The 16,311-nt window shown below is 41.8% G+C and overlaps 1 protein-coding gene across 1 annotated transcript in view; it reads right to left on the reverse strand.

Moving 5' to 3' along the window:
* The window catches only part of exoc6b (exocyst complex component 6B), a 126,452-nt gene that overhangs the window by 23,559 nt on the left and 86,582 nt on the right, over positions 1-16,311 (reverse strand). Inside the window, exon 20 of the mRNA XM_083993347.1 lies at positions 13,418-13,491. Coding sequence (XP_083849473.1) covers positions 13,418-13,491 — 74 coding nt within the window. The remainder of the gene's footprint in view (positions 1-13,417; positions 13,492-16,311) is intronic.

Consider the following 16,311-nt stretch of genomic DNA (forward strand, 5'->3'; position numbering starts at 1 on the left):
AAGCTAATTTCCATTGACAGTCCCCCTATACTTTCTGATTTGTCGTTGTGTTTTCTCTTTTTGTCTTGTGTTTTCTGATTTGTCGTTGTGTTTTGCTCCTCAGGGCCACCGTATCTCCTCCTCCATTTACTCTGTTCCTACTCTTGCACTTTCACCACCTCTCTCTCTCTCTCTCTCTGTGGTGAGGAGTTGAAGAGGTGGAAGGTCAACCTGCTGCGCTGGCCGCCGTTCAGCCTCGACACATGTGCGTACGTACGGTTCATCCCCGATTGAACCCGACCTGTCACCCACACACACACACTCTGACCACAGTCCTCAGGAATGTGACAGTAGCAGATTCTTCCCTCCGACCTCGTCCATCTCTTCCTGTCCTCCCTCTCACCTCCTCTTCTATCACTTTGTTTCGTCACCTCTTTTTCCAAACTCGAAACCTGAACTTGAACTTGAAACTTTAAACACAACAGTCGAGTCTGACGACAAACAAACAAGACGGTTACAGACAGATCGTCGACATTTTGACTCTCTGTTCATTATTATGATGCTAACAGACAATTAGACACATCTAATTGATTTTAACATAATAATCCTCTGAACACACACTGGACGATATTTCATCTATTTCTAGGCTGCTCCCTTTGCACTTGTACTGTATATTTCATTGTTATAGACATTGTAGGATATATTTAATCATATATTTCCTCTTTGTTTTCTATTTATTTTCCTTGCAAATTTCCCTTTGGAGCCTCCTGGCAGAAGAATAACAAACGAGGGCATAACGACTACACAAAAGAACAGAACAAGCCTTACAACAAGGATATGATTTTACATGCGGCTATTTACTCCAAGATAAAAGCACAATACCTCAGTCCAGGTAATATCCATGTAACTTATAAATGAACATCATGTGCAAACTTAATTCTGACAAGTTACCTTAGAAGAAGAATGTCTCAGACAAAGTATTTTGGGAATTACTATGTTTCAGCGTTAATTAATTTTGGAGACGGCCACTCAGAGATCATCTTCCACGTTTAGACGCAATCTGTCGGCATCTAAAGATGATATAATTAGATGTTTATTTGTAATTTTAACTATTACTTTTTTAAAAATCTTTTTAACAATTACAGCTAAAATGCAGTACTTCTAATCATTTTCAAATTCTGGAAATCATCTAGCGACCCCAACTTTGGGAACCCCCTGGACTAGACCACGATCGCACACACAGACACACACCTGGTGCATTATCAAACATGACTTAAAAAGAAAAACAAACATGAAGGACGACCAGCTGCGCTCTTTTACACAGCAAAAAAAAAAAAAAAAAAAAGGAGAAACGATAAGACGGACAATGCAACTACGATGACGACATACAAAGAACGCGACATCTGGTTGGTGACACTTCCTGTTTTCCTGTCTCCTCATTGGCTGTTGCAGGTGTTAACTGCAGCTGAAATGGAATCGTAAATATCAAACATGTCGATATTTTAATCCAAACGGCCGCAAATGATTTATTTTTTAGCAGCTTTAGAAGGAGAAAGAAGGAAGACAAAGAGGGGTTGGGGAAAATCTTCTTGTCCTCTTTCCTCCTTGTAAGATCTTAGCTCGAAGATGAACTCTGGATCAAACTCCAGTTTCCCATAAAACCCCCCCCAGAAAAACAGATCTCATCGATCCGACCTGAGCTTCACAGCCGAACAAAGAGACGTAAACAATAAAACAATAAGACGCTGAGCGATTGTTTCCTGTTGGAGTGAAACATTGGGGCTCAGGAAGCTGCAGCGTTAAGTAGCGTGTGCACTCGAGGCGCCAACAATGAGGTGACAAACACGCGGTGACGGGATCAAGTGAAGGCTTCCTGCTGCGCTGATGGACGACGGCCGAACGCACAGTCAGCTCCTCACGGTCGTATCCCTCCGCCGCCCGGCCGCATCACAACTAGTCCCCAGGTCACATCCTGTTTATCCAGAGCCAGAAAATATCAAACATCTACTACTGATCTGAAGGGATTCCTTTGAGGCGTTGATGCATTTCAAAAGGAAAAAGTGTAATCAGCTCATCTTTGAGTCCGACTGAAGGTTGAAGGTGTTGAATCTGAAGACGATCTGTCGAAATTGTGAAAACAATATGGCGACATAAAAAATAAGGGCATTCAGTTGTATTTTGAAAGAGGCAAATGCAGATGTGAACTTTAACTCAGTTTGTAGAGCATCAATCACATCAATGTAATGTTTTTTTTTCTTCCTGTGTTGTGTCAATATCCCTCAGTCTGAGAGTTTCTTCACTTCTCTACACGTGAGGAGATCTGAAGTGGAAAGACTCCTCGTCGAGGTTTGACTCTTCTTAGTTAGAGAAGTCGCTGCAGGTCTCAACTTCTTCTTACTCTTATTTTTTTCACTCGTGTGGAAAGAGGAACGACCTCTGACTGAACGTTGACGATGGGTCTAAAATCTAAAAGACTGAAACTGCAGCTACAGCTTTCGTTAAACTATAAAGTCTGAGGCCGAAATCTGGACAAACACTGAACGGTTTTAAACCTGGTTTTCTCAGATATGTTGGTGAACAACGTCCCAAAACGTCTACAAAAAAACCACGGAGATGCAACGATGGAGGGAGAATGGATGGAGGACATAGCAAAGGATCCAGGAAGTGGTTTCTGTGGTGAACTAAATCTGTAATTAATTAAATTCCCTTGAGGCTTTTCTTAGATATCACTTCCAAATTGCTAAAAAAAAACAACATGATTTTGTGAGGTCACTGTGGCCTCGACCTTTGAGCACCTGAATCATCAGTTCATCCTTCAGTCATGATGAACGTTTGTGCCAGTTTTGAGGACGTTCAGTCGAACTGTTCTCGAGAACATTTATGAACCTTCCTTTTGATAAAGAGTTGTTAAGTTTCACCAACTTCCTGTTTCACTTTCTGTTTCAAACATCAACATGGCGGTCTACAGATGAAACTCTAAAGTCTGAGACAAACACCGAACGATTTTAAATATGTGTTTCTCTGAAATGTTGGTGACCAACGTCCCAAAATAAAGTGTCAAACAGGACGTCTGCAAAAACCACGGAGACGCAACGATGGCGGGAGAATGGATGGAAGACAGAGGAAAGGATCCATTTATTAAGAGTTGTGAAGTTTCATTCACTTCCTCTTTCAAAACAACATGGAGGACGGTCTACGGAGTGATCGTTCACCAACAGTTTAAAAAATTGTCGACTCATGAACATCGAGGTGTATGTGTTGTCATAGTCGTCATACTGCAAAAACCATGGAGACGCAACAATGGAGGGAGAATGGATGGAGGACAGAGCAAATGATCCAGGCAGTGTTTTCCAATACCTTGTTAGCACTGATGCTAAACAAACCTGATTCTGAGCTTCAACTGAATCTTTATTGGCAGTTGTCAATAGAGACGACAGTTGGCGGTCCACAGGAGTCAACTTATACAGTTTGATACAAAACCAAACCTTGAGCTTTGGTTTTCAGATCACAGACGATTTACTCAGAGAGTTGGAGACAGAATAAAACTTTTTAAATGTATAAACTTGTTATCTCGACGAGAAAAAACAAACCAAAAAACTCCAACAGGATCTAAATCTGTTTCACTGGTGTCTGGTCTCTTTTTCCAGCCGTCCCTCCTTCGGCCTCGTTAGTCTGGGTTACACGGAGGTGAGGTGGAGGATTCCTCCCCCGCTGGGCCTCATCGCATCCCTGAGACCGACTATTACCCCCCAACACACACACACACACACACACACACACACACAGAGGGGGAGAGTCTGCTATCCTGTCACTGGATAATCGCTACCGGCTACGCCAGTCAATCTGCTCACACACAGAATCGGGGTGAAGGGGGGGTGAGGAGGGGAGGGGGGGGGCAGTTGTCATGCTGTGACATGTTGCTTTTGGAGAGGAGGAGGGGGTGGGGGGTGGGGGGGTAAGAAGACTCGTGAGGTGATGGTCGGGACACACTAACGTCAGACAGAGGGCAAACTGCACTGAGGGCGAGTGTGTGTGTGTGACAGAGGAAACTAAATGTTTTTCTTTTTTTATCAATGAAACTCGGTTTAAAGTGAAAACGGATAAAAGAAAATTAATAAAAAAACAAAGGAAAAATCACAAAGACTGTGTTCACACGTACGAATATCAACTCAAATTTATACAGTATATTATAGTTTATTGTCATTTGCACCGTGGAAAGGTGAGTTTCCCTGATAATGAAATTCTTACTTTGCTGTCCTCATCATAGAAAGAAAACTAGACTGCACTTTATCTGTTTAAACTTGCACTTTATAGAATTCACGCTGACATTACTGCACTTTATGTCTACGTATGAATGTGTATTTGATATGAATGACTGTTTAACTCTTTATGTATTTTTTCTTTTTAATTCTAACTCTTATTCCTCTGTCTGTTTGTCTGTTACCTGCCAAGGGACTGCGGATGTAAATTAGCAGGCTTGCTAACTCCAACACGTTTACATTGGTATTTACATACACATATGATGTTCATTAATGTGTATTGTCCCTTTCAAATAAATAAATTAGAGTATTATTTAGTTTATGTTATTTTAGTCGCGGGTCATGTGATAATGGGCGGGGTGAGCGTGGGTTTCCGTACCATTTTATTTATTCGTACACTTTATAATGAGTTAAGTGACTTTTTTGTTAATAAACACTCTGAAATCTTTAGTTCTGGAATTGCAGAGAGTTTTTTGGTTCACCAGCTGATCTTCCTTTTTTGTATTTTCCATTAAAGCTCAGTTGTTTTGTTTGTGAGCTTTTAAAGTGTCGTATTTGTGCTGGAAATGTAGGTTTAAAGTGTTTGTGTCTAATATGAAGCAGAGAGAAAATCAAGGAACAGAATGAGGAGGAAGAGAAAGAGAGGAAGAAGTGGAAGATCTGCAAAAAGTGGAAAAATAAAGGTGAGATAAAACACAACTAGTGACGGAGAAACTGTGTGAGTGTGTGTGTGTGTTAGAAAAGTAAAAGAGATCGATGAATGGACGGAATCTGACTGTCTGTGGTCGAACCAAAGGAATGAACCCAGGACCAATCAATGACAAGCAACACACACACACACACACACACACATGAATGCACGAACGCGCACACACACACACACACACAGACGACTGGGCCGAAGGTGGAAGAATGCAGCCTGGCGTATGAACGAGTGGAGAAGGGGATGAGTGGAGCTCTACTGTTGCAAGCGTTTTTCTGGGGGTATGCCACACCGCAACACACACACACGCACACACAAACACACAACAGACACACACACACAACACAACACACACACACACACACGAAGGCCAGCCAAAGGTTTGAAGTAACCACAGACTTCTGAATGTTCTAAATATAGGAGGATTGATAGGATCTGTGGAAACGGGCAGACTGAGCACACACACACACACACACACACAGATAATCACACATGCACATACACAAACACACACGCACACACACCCTCCTACGTTCAACAAAATCACCAAACAGCAGCGGTACGAGGAGCTGCTGACAGCTCAGAGGAGCTCGTTACGGTGACTCGGCCGTTTCACCTCCGGCTGGAAACAAACAGGAGCTCCGAGGGTCAAAGGTCAAAACTCTGAAAACCACCGACACCGTCTGTGATTTGTCTGGAAAAACTACGGACGACAAAAACTCTTAATATATATATATATATATATATATATATATATATATATATATATATATATATATATATAACATTCACAGCTTTTATTCCGTCACGTCTTTAAAGGGACATTGTGTAGGAATTCCTCCCATCTAGCGTTGCGGTTGTATATCAACAAGCAACTCAATCATATTTTTTTAATGCTGCATTCACCTGAAATTAGGCAGAGGGCAGACGGACGACAGCCACTGCACCTAACGGCATAAACAAGCCTCTATGTAAACAAGTGGTCCGTCAGCATGAGGCAAAACAATACACGTGACAATATGTTGTCATGGCGATGTTGTATTGTTGACCTGACCCACGTTTTACCGGCTTTCTCTGGACTTCTGTGACTAAAATGACGTCTGGTTTGTCTGCCCGACTGCAGGTGAATGCAGCATCAGTGTAACGCTCCATTCCTCCTCACTGCGTTACCGCGGTGACTTTTCACAGACGCCATTTACAACAGTAAAAGTTACACATTGTCCCTTTAAAGCCCTAGTATGTAACTTATTTGACTTTTTATTAGCAAAAATCAAATCTGTCTTTCATAAATACGTATTTCACTGAAGTGGCATCACAGCCGCATACAAATGAAAGCTTTCTGGTACCTTAGAATGAGTTGTTACAAGTCGTTACAAATACATAAGTGGGCGACGCACCGAACTGAGGCGGCCATGTTGCATCGCCTTTTTTTTTTTACGTCGAGTGGCAGCGTGACCGTAGGTAACCACGGAAACTGAGCGGAGCTGTGGGCTCGGCCTGTTAAACTGTCACCACTGTGTAGTGTGAGGAAGGACGGAGGCACTGGTGTTGCATTCAGGTGCAGTCAGGCAGACGGCCGTCGGCAAACCGACCGGATGTCGTTTTACTCCACCAGAGAAAGACGGTGAAACAATACCACATCACCATGACAACATATTGTCACGCCTGTATTGTTTTGCCTCGTGCTGACGGACCACTTGTTTACGTAGACGCTTGTTTATCCTGTTACATGCAGCGTCTGTTGTCTGTCTGACATCTGCCCGATTTCACGTGAATGCAACATCAAGAATACGTTCAGATATGCAACCGCATCGCTAGATGGGGGGAATTCCTACATACTATACCTTTAATTTTGACTTTGACTGAATTTTTTACTTAATTTTAGTCTTAGTCACTCACCAAAGACTAGATTTTAGTAGTTTTGTTTTAGTTAAATTTTAGTCCGTGGAAATCAGTTTTAGTTTTAGTCTCATTTTAGTCTTTTGATGTAATTTGACAGTTTTGTTTTGTCCCATCTGTAGAAGCACAAGTTGTTTTTCAGGCCGAGTGGAAAGAAAAAGAAAAAGCTCAGACAGAGAGAAAGAATTGAATAGGAGGAGAGAAGAAGGAGGAGGAGTGGAAGAATTGAAAAAGGAAAGGAGGGAGAGAGAGAGAGAGAGAGAAAGGGAAAGAATAGAGACAGAAGATTAAGAGAGCGTGAGTAAAGAAAATAGAAGGAAAGAGGGGATGAAGAGAAGGAGAAAAAAGACAGGAGGGGAGATGAAAGTGAAGAAGATGAAATGATAAAGATAAAACAAGAGGACGAAGGAAGGAGGAGGAGGAGGAGGAGGAGGAGGAGAGGAGATGAAGTGATGGAAGAAGAAAGAAGGAGACAGAGGAATGAAATGGAGGAGAAGAGTTTTGGGTGAACTTGAGGTCAGTAGGTAAAACTGGAAGAAGAAGGGAGGAGGAGGAAAGAGAGAGAGAGGGAGGGAGAGAGAGAGAAACCTGAACCTGTTTGGTCTCAGACTCTGTTGTGTCTGAACTGAAGAAGCGCCGAGTCATGGAAACTGTCCTCAGGACCTGGAGCTCAGTGCTCAGAAACTAATGAATCAAACATTAGATCAATGAAGGAAGGAAGGAAGAAAGAAAGAAAGAAAGACAGACAAACAGACAGAAAGAAAGAAAGACAAACAGACAGACGGAACGAAAGAAAGAAGGAAAGAAAGACAGACAAACAGAAAGAAAGAAAGACAGACAGACAGAACGAAAGAAAGAAAGAAAGAAAGAAAGAAAGACAGTCAGAACGAAAGAAAGAAAGAAGGAAAGAAAGACAGAGAGAACGAAAGAAAGAAAGAAGGAAAGAAAGAAAGAACTCAAAACTCTGCCAATTCAACTTAGAAAGAAAAACACACATAAAAACAACAGGACTTTTAAAACTACATTTTTTTCTCTGGGGAAACATGACTCAGCACTTCTCAGGAGGTTTACTACACTTTAAATAAAACATGCAATAACAACTTATTTACAGTGATTTAATATTTCTGTCAGTACTTCTACTACTTTGCCTTAAATGATTATCATAAATCAAAAAGTTATAAACCCATAAGCCTGAATACGTTTCATACAATACAGGAATTGATCTGTTAAATTTTAACTTTGGAACTAAAGCACTGAAGATTTTTCCATCAATTTCTGGTCAAAAACAAAAAAAACATGGCCAGCTTTAAGACTTTCTAAGAAGAAAACATGACTCAGCACTTCTCAGGAGGTTCACTACACTTTAAATACATCATGTAATAACAACTTAGTCATATGAACCTATAGTGTTAAAGTTATATAAGATAAAACTTTACCAACCACAACAAAGTTAATTCATTTACAGTGATTTAATATTTCTGTCACTGCTTCTACTATTTTGCATTAAATGATTATCATAAATCAATAAGTTATAAACCTATAAGCCTGGACAGGAATTGATCTGTTAAATAATAACTTTGGAACTAAAGTAGGTACTGAAGATTTTTTCCATCAATTTCTGGTCAAAAACAAAAAACATGGCCACCTTTAAGACTTTCTAAGAAGTTTCTCTAAGAGGAAACATGACTCAGCACTTCTCAGGAGGTTTACTACACTTTAAATGTAATAACAACTTCTACTTCACAACTTCTACTACTTTGCATTAAATGATTATCATAAATCAATAAGTTATAAACCTATAAGCCTGGATACGTTTCATACAATACAGGAACTGATCTGTTAAATTATAAAGTAATGAAGATTTTTCCATCAATTTTTGGTCTTTAAAACTTTCTAAGAAGAGGATAAACATGACTCAGCACTTCAAACGTTCAAACATTAGAAACATTTTCTACAGATATTTTAAAAGTCAGTCAGATTATTGACGATAGAAACGATCAATAACGACTCAGGTGCGTCGTCCTTGGCGACATGGGCCCACGATGATGTCATAGTCCGGTGACATCATCAACAAATCAAGAAAAAAAAGACGATTCATTTGCACCTTTTTTTTTGTCGGACGAGTCGTTTTTTCCAAACGTTTTCATCTCCTGTTGTGTGTCTGTGTGTGTGTGCGCTTGCGATGTGTGTGTGTGTGTGTGTGTGTGTCCTGGGGGAACTCCTGTCTCGGCCCTGTCCCAGGACCCCGGATCTTTCCAGAACACCGGGACCCGACCACACAACAAACGGCGCCGTCAGCGTGATTTATCGACCATTCAACACCACCACCGGGTCGCACACACACACACACACACACACACACACACACACACACACACACACACACACACACACACACACACACACACACACACACACACACACACACACACACACACACACACACACACACACACACACACACACACACACACACACACACACACACACAAAGAGACACACACACTCTGCAAAGCATCAATCGTGCATATGAAAACATATGAAAGCACGTCGACACACACAAACACCAACAATTCACACGCGCACACACACACACACACACACTCAGGCAGATGTGTGTGCGCACAAACACACACACACACACAAACACAAAGTATCAATGTGTGTGTGTGTGTGTGTGTCTTCCTTTGACATGATAAGAAAGGTTAGGGGGTAAAAACAATGGATGACAGGCAGAAAGAGACGGAAATAAAAGAGCGAAGGAGCTGAAAAGGAGTCGAGAAGGAAAAAAGGAGCGACAGAGTCAACTGATTCTGATCTGGAGAGAAAGACGGAGGGAGGAGGAGGAGGAGGAGGGGGGGGGTGGAGATGGAGGAGGGAAAGGATGGAGAAGGAGGAAGAGGAGGGAAAAAAGAAGAAGGAGGGGGAGGAAGAGGAGGGAAAGGATGGAGATGGAGGAGGAAAAAGAGGAAGAGGAGGAGGAAGAAGAAGAGGAGGAGGAAGAGGAGGAAAAAGAAGAAGGAGGAAGATGAAGAGGAGGGAAAAGAAGAAGGAGGAGGAGGAGGGAAAAGAAGAAGGAGGAGGAAGAGGAGGAGGAAGAAGAGTAGGAAGAGGAGGAAAAAGAAGAGGAGGAGGAGTAAGAGGAGGAAAAAGAAGAAGGAGGAGGAGGAGGAGGAAAAAGGAGGAGGAGGAGGAAGAGGAGGAAGAGGAAAAAGAAGAGGAAGAGGAGGAAAAGGATGGAGATGGAGGAGAGGAAGAGGATGAAGAAGAGGAGGAGGAAAAAGAAGAAGGAGGAGGAAGAGGAGGAAAAAGGAGGAGGAGGAGGAAGAGGAGGAAAAAGAAGGAGGAGGAAGACGAAGAGGAGGAAAAAAAAGAAGAAGGAGGAAGAAGAAGATGGAGGATAAGAAGTAAACACATCAATGCTGGATGAATGCAATTTTTTTCTCCATCTTCTTTTCTCCTTCTCCCCATCTTCCCCCCCCCTCCTCTCCTCCTCCTCCTCCTCCTCCTCCCTCTCTCTCTCCTCCTCCCTCTCTTCCTCCTCCTCCTCCTCCTCCTCCTCCTCCTCCTCCCAGAGAACAAGAGGCACTGCATCATCCCGACAGGCGGAGAAAGAGAAGAGAGGGAGAGAGAAAGAGGGATTGTGACGGAGGGATAAAGGGCTATCCGTCTCTGTCTGTCACCTCATTCATCGTCCTCCGCTCCGTCCTGCCGGCCCATCCGTCATCCGCTGTCACACACACACACACACACACACACACACACAAACACACACACACACACACACACAGACACACACACACACACACACACACACACACACACACACACACACACACACACACACACACACACAGACACACACACACACACACACACACACCAACAACGACAACGACAAACACACACACATCAAACGGACGAACACACAAACTTTGACTCTCTCCGCCCTGTTTCACACATTCACTGCGATGACACAAACGCACACACACACTCTTCGCTCAGCTTAACACACACACACACACACACACACACACTTTTCTTCGTTTTCACAGCGATGATTACAAAACGCACACACACACACACACACACACACACAGACACAAACGCACACATACACGAACACAGGGCGTCCAGAAAGCCACACAAAACTTTGAGTTCGGGCTCTTCGCCCCGTTTCACACATTCACAAAGATGACAGACACACACACATACACACACACACACACACACACACACATACACACACACACACACACACACACACACACACACACACAGACACACACAGCTTCTTCACACATTCAACAACGATGACAGACACACAAACACAAACACACACACAGACACACAAACACTAAAGAATACGTTCGGAAAAAACATTGACGGCAAACACAAGTTTTTGCACTCGCACGCACTTTTTACACGCACGCACGCACGCACGCACGCACGCACGCACACGGCTGCCAAGACGCTTTTTTCGCAAAGTCGAAACACGACAACGACACAACGCAACACACACACACACACACACACACAGTCACACACACACAGACACACACACTCCGCCCAACATCCTGGGTTCTCAGCGGAGACGTCCAGTTTTGTTTTGTGTTTTTTTCCCAGGACCCGATCGAGCCGCTTCCTGCTCTCAACATCAGGTCCGAGGACCCCGAGGGGAACCGGGCCGGGTCCGACCGGCGGTCCTGAGGCGACACGACGACGACAACGATGACAAACTGCCTCACACACACAGAGACAGACACACACACTTGGTGTTAAAGGGATAGGTCAACATTTTGGCAAACTGGCCCATTGCCATAATCCCTATAGTCATAGCAGTAGTTTCGTTACCTTTAATTGTCGGTGCAAGCTATTTTTAGAACGGCGGAGCAGAGCCGCAAGCTGCTCAGAGGCTCATTATGGGATTTCTTTGGTTTTCCTCATCAAACTCATCAAATACACAATCCAACAACTCCACAACGCTCTGGTGGACAAGTTGTGACCTGCACATTCACCACGCTATGAGGTAATAACACAACGTTACCAGGCAGAATTTTATTTATGGCAGTGGGCCAATTTGCCAAAAATGTTGAACTATCCCTTTAAATAACCCACAACGCTCAACATGTTGGAATAAACATCGGCTCTGAGTCTCTATATAGATTATTGATCGGTTATAGATCACACCTGTTTGTTAAGGACTGAAGTTAGGTAACACGATAGATAGATAGATAGATAGATAGATAGATAGATAGATAGATAGATAGATAGATAGATAGATAGATAGATAGATAGATAGATAGATAGATAGATAGATAGATAGATAGATAGATAGATAGATAGATAGATAGATAGATAGATAGATAGATAGAAAGAACTAACAGTCGTTCCATCAAGTTAAAACTGTACAAAACCTTAAAAAAAGGAAAGGAAATAGAAATTGTCTATATTATATTGATATTGAATGAATAAACACGTTAATAAATGATCAATATTTGATGGTGTTTTTTTGTGTTTTATTAAATCTTTATAATAGCCACACACTGTTAACAAAGTGTTCTTCCTACACTGATACTAATGAGTGCATATAATCTGGGTTTATTAAATGTCCGGTTATTGTGTTTGTTTTATTTTTAAATATCAGAAACCTGGAATCCAAAAGTGTAATTCATGATCAATACTTTCCAGTTTTATTTAAACTTTGTATTTTTGTTCTTTCCACATTATCATTCATCCAGAGTTAAACATTTATAACTGTGTTTATAAATTACAGACTAAATTGCAGGAAATAAAACATGTAAATTAATGCTTAACGTATTTAATAATGTTTAACTAATAATTCAGAGAGTGTAGTTATCACAAAGTTTTTAATCTTTCATGGGTTAATTGTTCTCTTGCGTATTATTCTCTTTTTTTTCTTTTGCAAATTCAGTTTTATGTTTTATGTAAATATGACATTAAATACATTTTCATGTGACATTCCTGATCTTCCATCTTCACTAAAAACTAAAACAAAGAGAAAACACTTTCTCTTCAACACTTTCTCCACAGTTTGATTAAATCCGTCTCAAACTGTGCGTCAGGACTTTCTGTTTTGCGGTTTAGAAACTTCATCATCACTTCTTTTAAAGTTTATGAAAAGATTTATTAATTTGTTTTATTTTATAGTTTCATAGTTTATTTCTTAGTTTTTTTTTTTGGCAACTTCAAAACAATCTCCGTGAATTTTTTTTAACGAACATTTAGAGAAGAATGTGACGGCGGAAAAAGAACAGGTTAACGGTTAACGGAAAACATTATAAATGATTTTTTTTTTAAATAAAAGAAAATAAAAGAAAGGAGGGATGGAAGAAGAGAAACGAAGATGAGAGGAAACAAAAATCAGAAACGCAAAATGAAGGAGGAAGACGAGGTTGAGGAGGAGGATGGGAGGAAGGATGAAAAGGACGAGAGGGGAGGAGGAGGAGGAGGAGGAGGAGGAAGAGAAAAGATAGCGGAGCGACGAGAAAAAAAAACAGAAAACAGAGAAAGAGAAAAGGAAGGAGAGAGGACCACGAGGGAGACAAAGACCTACTTGTCTCAAGTCACTGAAGGCCAGAAGCAACGTGTCACCCTGGAAGCCTGCGACCGGGCCGGCTCTGGCAAAACCTGTGGGAAAATACAAACCCGCCCCCCCCCAGTCCCCCCCCGGAGAGAGAGGGAAGAGAGGAGGAGGAGGAGAGGGAGGGAGAGGGAGGGAGGAGAGAAAAAGAGAGAGAGAGTGAGTGAAAAAACTGAATAATAAAAGACCTGGTTGGGATTTGCTTTGCTATGCTTTGCTTTGCATCGGGATAGATTGGCAGACAAATGACAGCATGGGGAGGGGAGGAAAGGAGGAGTGGGGGAGGAGGGGGAGGGAGGGGGGAGGAGGGGAGGGGGGGCAGGGTGTTAGAGTCATGTCGCTGGGTTTTGTTGAAAAAGGAAAAGAGGGTGTGTGTATGTGTGAGTGTGAATAAGCGAGAGTGAGTTGAGTGTGTAGATAAGTGAAGGTTTCCTATATAGTGTTTGTTTGAATTTGTGTGTTTGTGTGTGTCTGTGTGTGTGTGTGTGTGTCGGGGTCGTACGGAGTGTGAGCCGGGGTCTTGGCGTCAGTCGGCCCCCGTAAACAAGCCGACTGGTATTCTGGAGCGAGGGAACGAGAGAAAAGACGAGTGCAAGAGAGAGAGAGGGAGAGAGCCTGTAGCTAATCTCTTTCACCTCACAACACACACACACACACACAAACACACACTAACAGACACACACTAACACACACACACAGCACTGATTACACGCCTGCCATCTTCAGTGACCCCCACGACACACACTTACACACACACATACACACTCACAGCTCTCATGCTTTAACTTTAACTTTCCCTGCTCTGTCCTTTACCTTCACTTCCTGTTTCGCTTCCTCCGTCGCCTAGCAACAGTGACGACAGGTAAACCATCCCAACTCACATTTTTTCTTCTTTTTTTTTCCGTACAGTCACATCTGAGTCTTAACAACACGCTATGAATCTTGGGATATGTTAGTTTGAGCACGAAGGATGCACCTGTCACATCATCGTCATCACCTGATGGACTGAGTCAGGGCTTTTCAAAATAAGAGCGGGAGGGAAACTCTTCACTGTTTTTCCATTAATTTTTTGACACAAAAAATCTTTTTATTTTTATTTTCTTCTGCTTTTTCTTTCATCCCTTTCCCCTTTTCTTTCCTCCTTCGTCCGTTCACAGCTGATTTCAGTGAGTCAGGATTTTTCAAAATAAGAGCAGGAGGGAAACTCTTCACTGTTTTTCCGCCACTTTTTTGACAAGAAAAAAAAAATCTTTCTATATCCTTTTCTTCTTTTTTCCCTTTCATCACTTTTTTGTTTTCTTTCCTCCTCCTCCTTCTGATCCTTCGTCCCGTTCACAGCTGATTTCAGTGAATCAGGACTTTTCAAAATAAGAGCGGGAGGGAAACTCTTCACTGTTTTTCCGTCAATTTTTTGACACACACAAAAATCTTTCTATTTTCTTTACTTCTATCACTTATTCCTTTTCTTTCCTCCTCCTCCGTCTTCTTGCTGTTGATTTCAGTGAGTCAGGACTTTTCAAAATAAGAGCGGGAGGGAAACTCTTCACTGTTTTTCCGCCACTTTTTTGACACACACACACAAAAATCTTTCTATTTTCTTTTCTTCTATCACTTTTTCCTTTTCTTTCCTTCTGCTTCTGCTCCTTCGTCCTGTTCAGCGAGCCCGGACTTTTCAAAATAAGAGCAGGAGGGAAACTCTTCACTGTTTTTCCGTCTATTTTTTGACAAGAAAAATAATCTTTCTATTTTCTTTTCTTCTTTTTCCTTTTCTTTCCTTCTGCTTCTGCTTCTTCGTCCCGTTCGCAGCTGATTTCAGCGAGTCAGGACTTTTCAAAATAAAAGCAGGAGGGAAACTTCTGTTTTTCCGTCACTTTTCGGACAAGAAAAAAAAAATCTTTCTAATTTCTTTTCTTCTTCATTCTCTTTTCTCATTTTTTCCTTTCCTTTCCGCCTCCTTCTGCTTCTTCATCCCGTTCACAGCTGATTTTCAAAATAAAAGCATCCTGTCATCTTTTTTAATGCTTCAGAGGTTTGTCGTCTTTTTTTCAACCACTTTTTTTTTGTCTTTTGACACATTTTCTTCTCATTTTTCTCTTAGTTTTTCCTCCATTTTACTTCCCCTTCCTCGTTTCATTCTTCTTTCCTCTTTTTTTTAAATTCCAAGTCTTTTTTCTCGCCTTCTCTCCTCCTCCTTCGTTCACTTTTTTCTCTCCCTTTCTTCCACTTTCTTTTTCTCACATTTTCCCCTCTATGCTCGTTCTCATTTCTTCCGCCCCTCCCTCTCTTTTCATCCTGACATTCCTCCATCTATTTAATCTCTAATCCCTCTTTCTCTCCCCCTCTCCCTCACTTCCTCCTCCTTTTCAAACTCGCCATTAATTTTCATTTAATCCCTCCTCTCATCCGTGTATTCTGCCCTTTCTTTCTCCTTCCACTCCTTTTTTTAATTTCACACCTCCTTTCATTTAATCCCATTCTGTCTGCCCTCCTGTCACTCTCCCCTCTTTCATCCCTTTCTTCTCCATCTCTCTCTCTTTTTTTTTAACCTAATCTCTCCGCCTCCGCCCGACACTGAGAGTGTTTCTTCTCCTTCGCTTCATTTTTCATCTCTCACGTCTTCATTCTCCTTTTTCATCCTTCTCTTGTTTCTTCTCCTTCCATCCTTTTTTCCACATTCCCCATCCATTTGTTTATTCCTCTCCTTCCTTCCTTCCCTTCTTCCTCTTTCATACTTAATGTTCTTTTTTCTTCTTTTTTTTCATGAACCCATCGCTCTTCTCTCCATTTATCCTCCTCCTCTGTCAAATATTCCTTCTATCTATCCCTCTTTCTTTTTTTGCATTTTTCATTCCAACTTTTTTCATCTG

This window comes from Trachurus trachurus (assembly GCF_905171665.1).
Source record: "Trachurus trachurus genome assembly, chromosome: 18".
Lineage (NCBI taxonomy): Eukaryota > Metazoa > Chordata > Actinopteri > Carangiformes > Carangidae > Trachurus > Trachurus trachurus.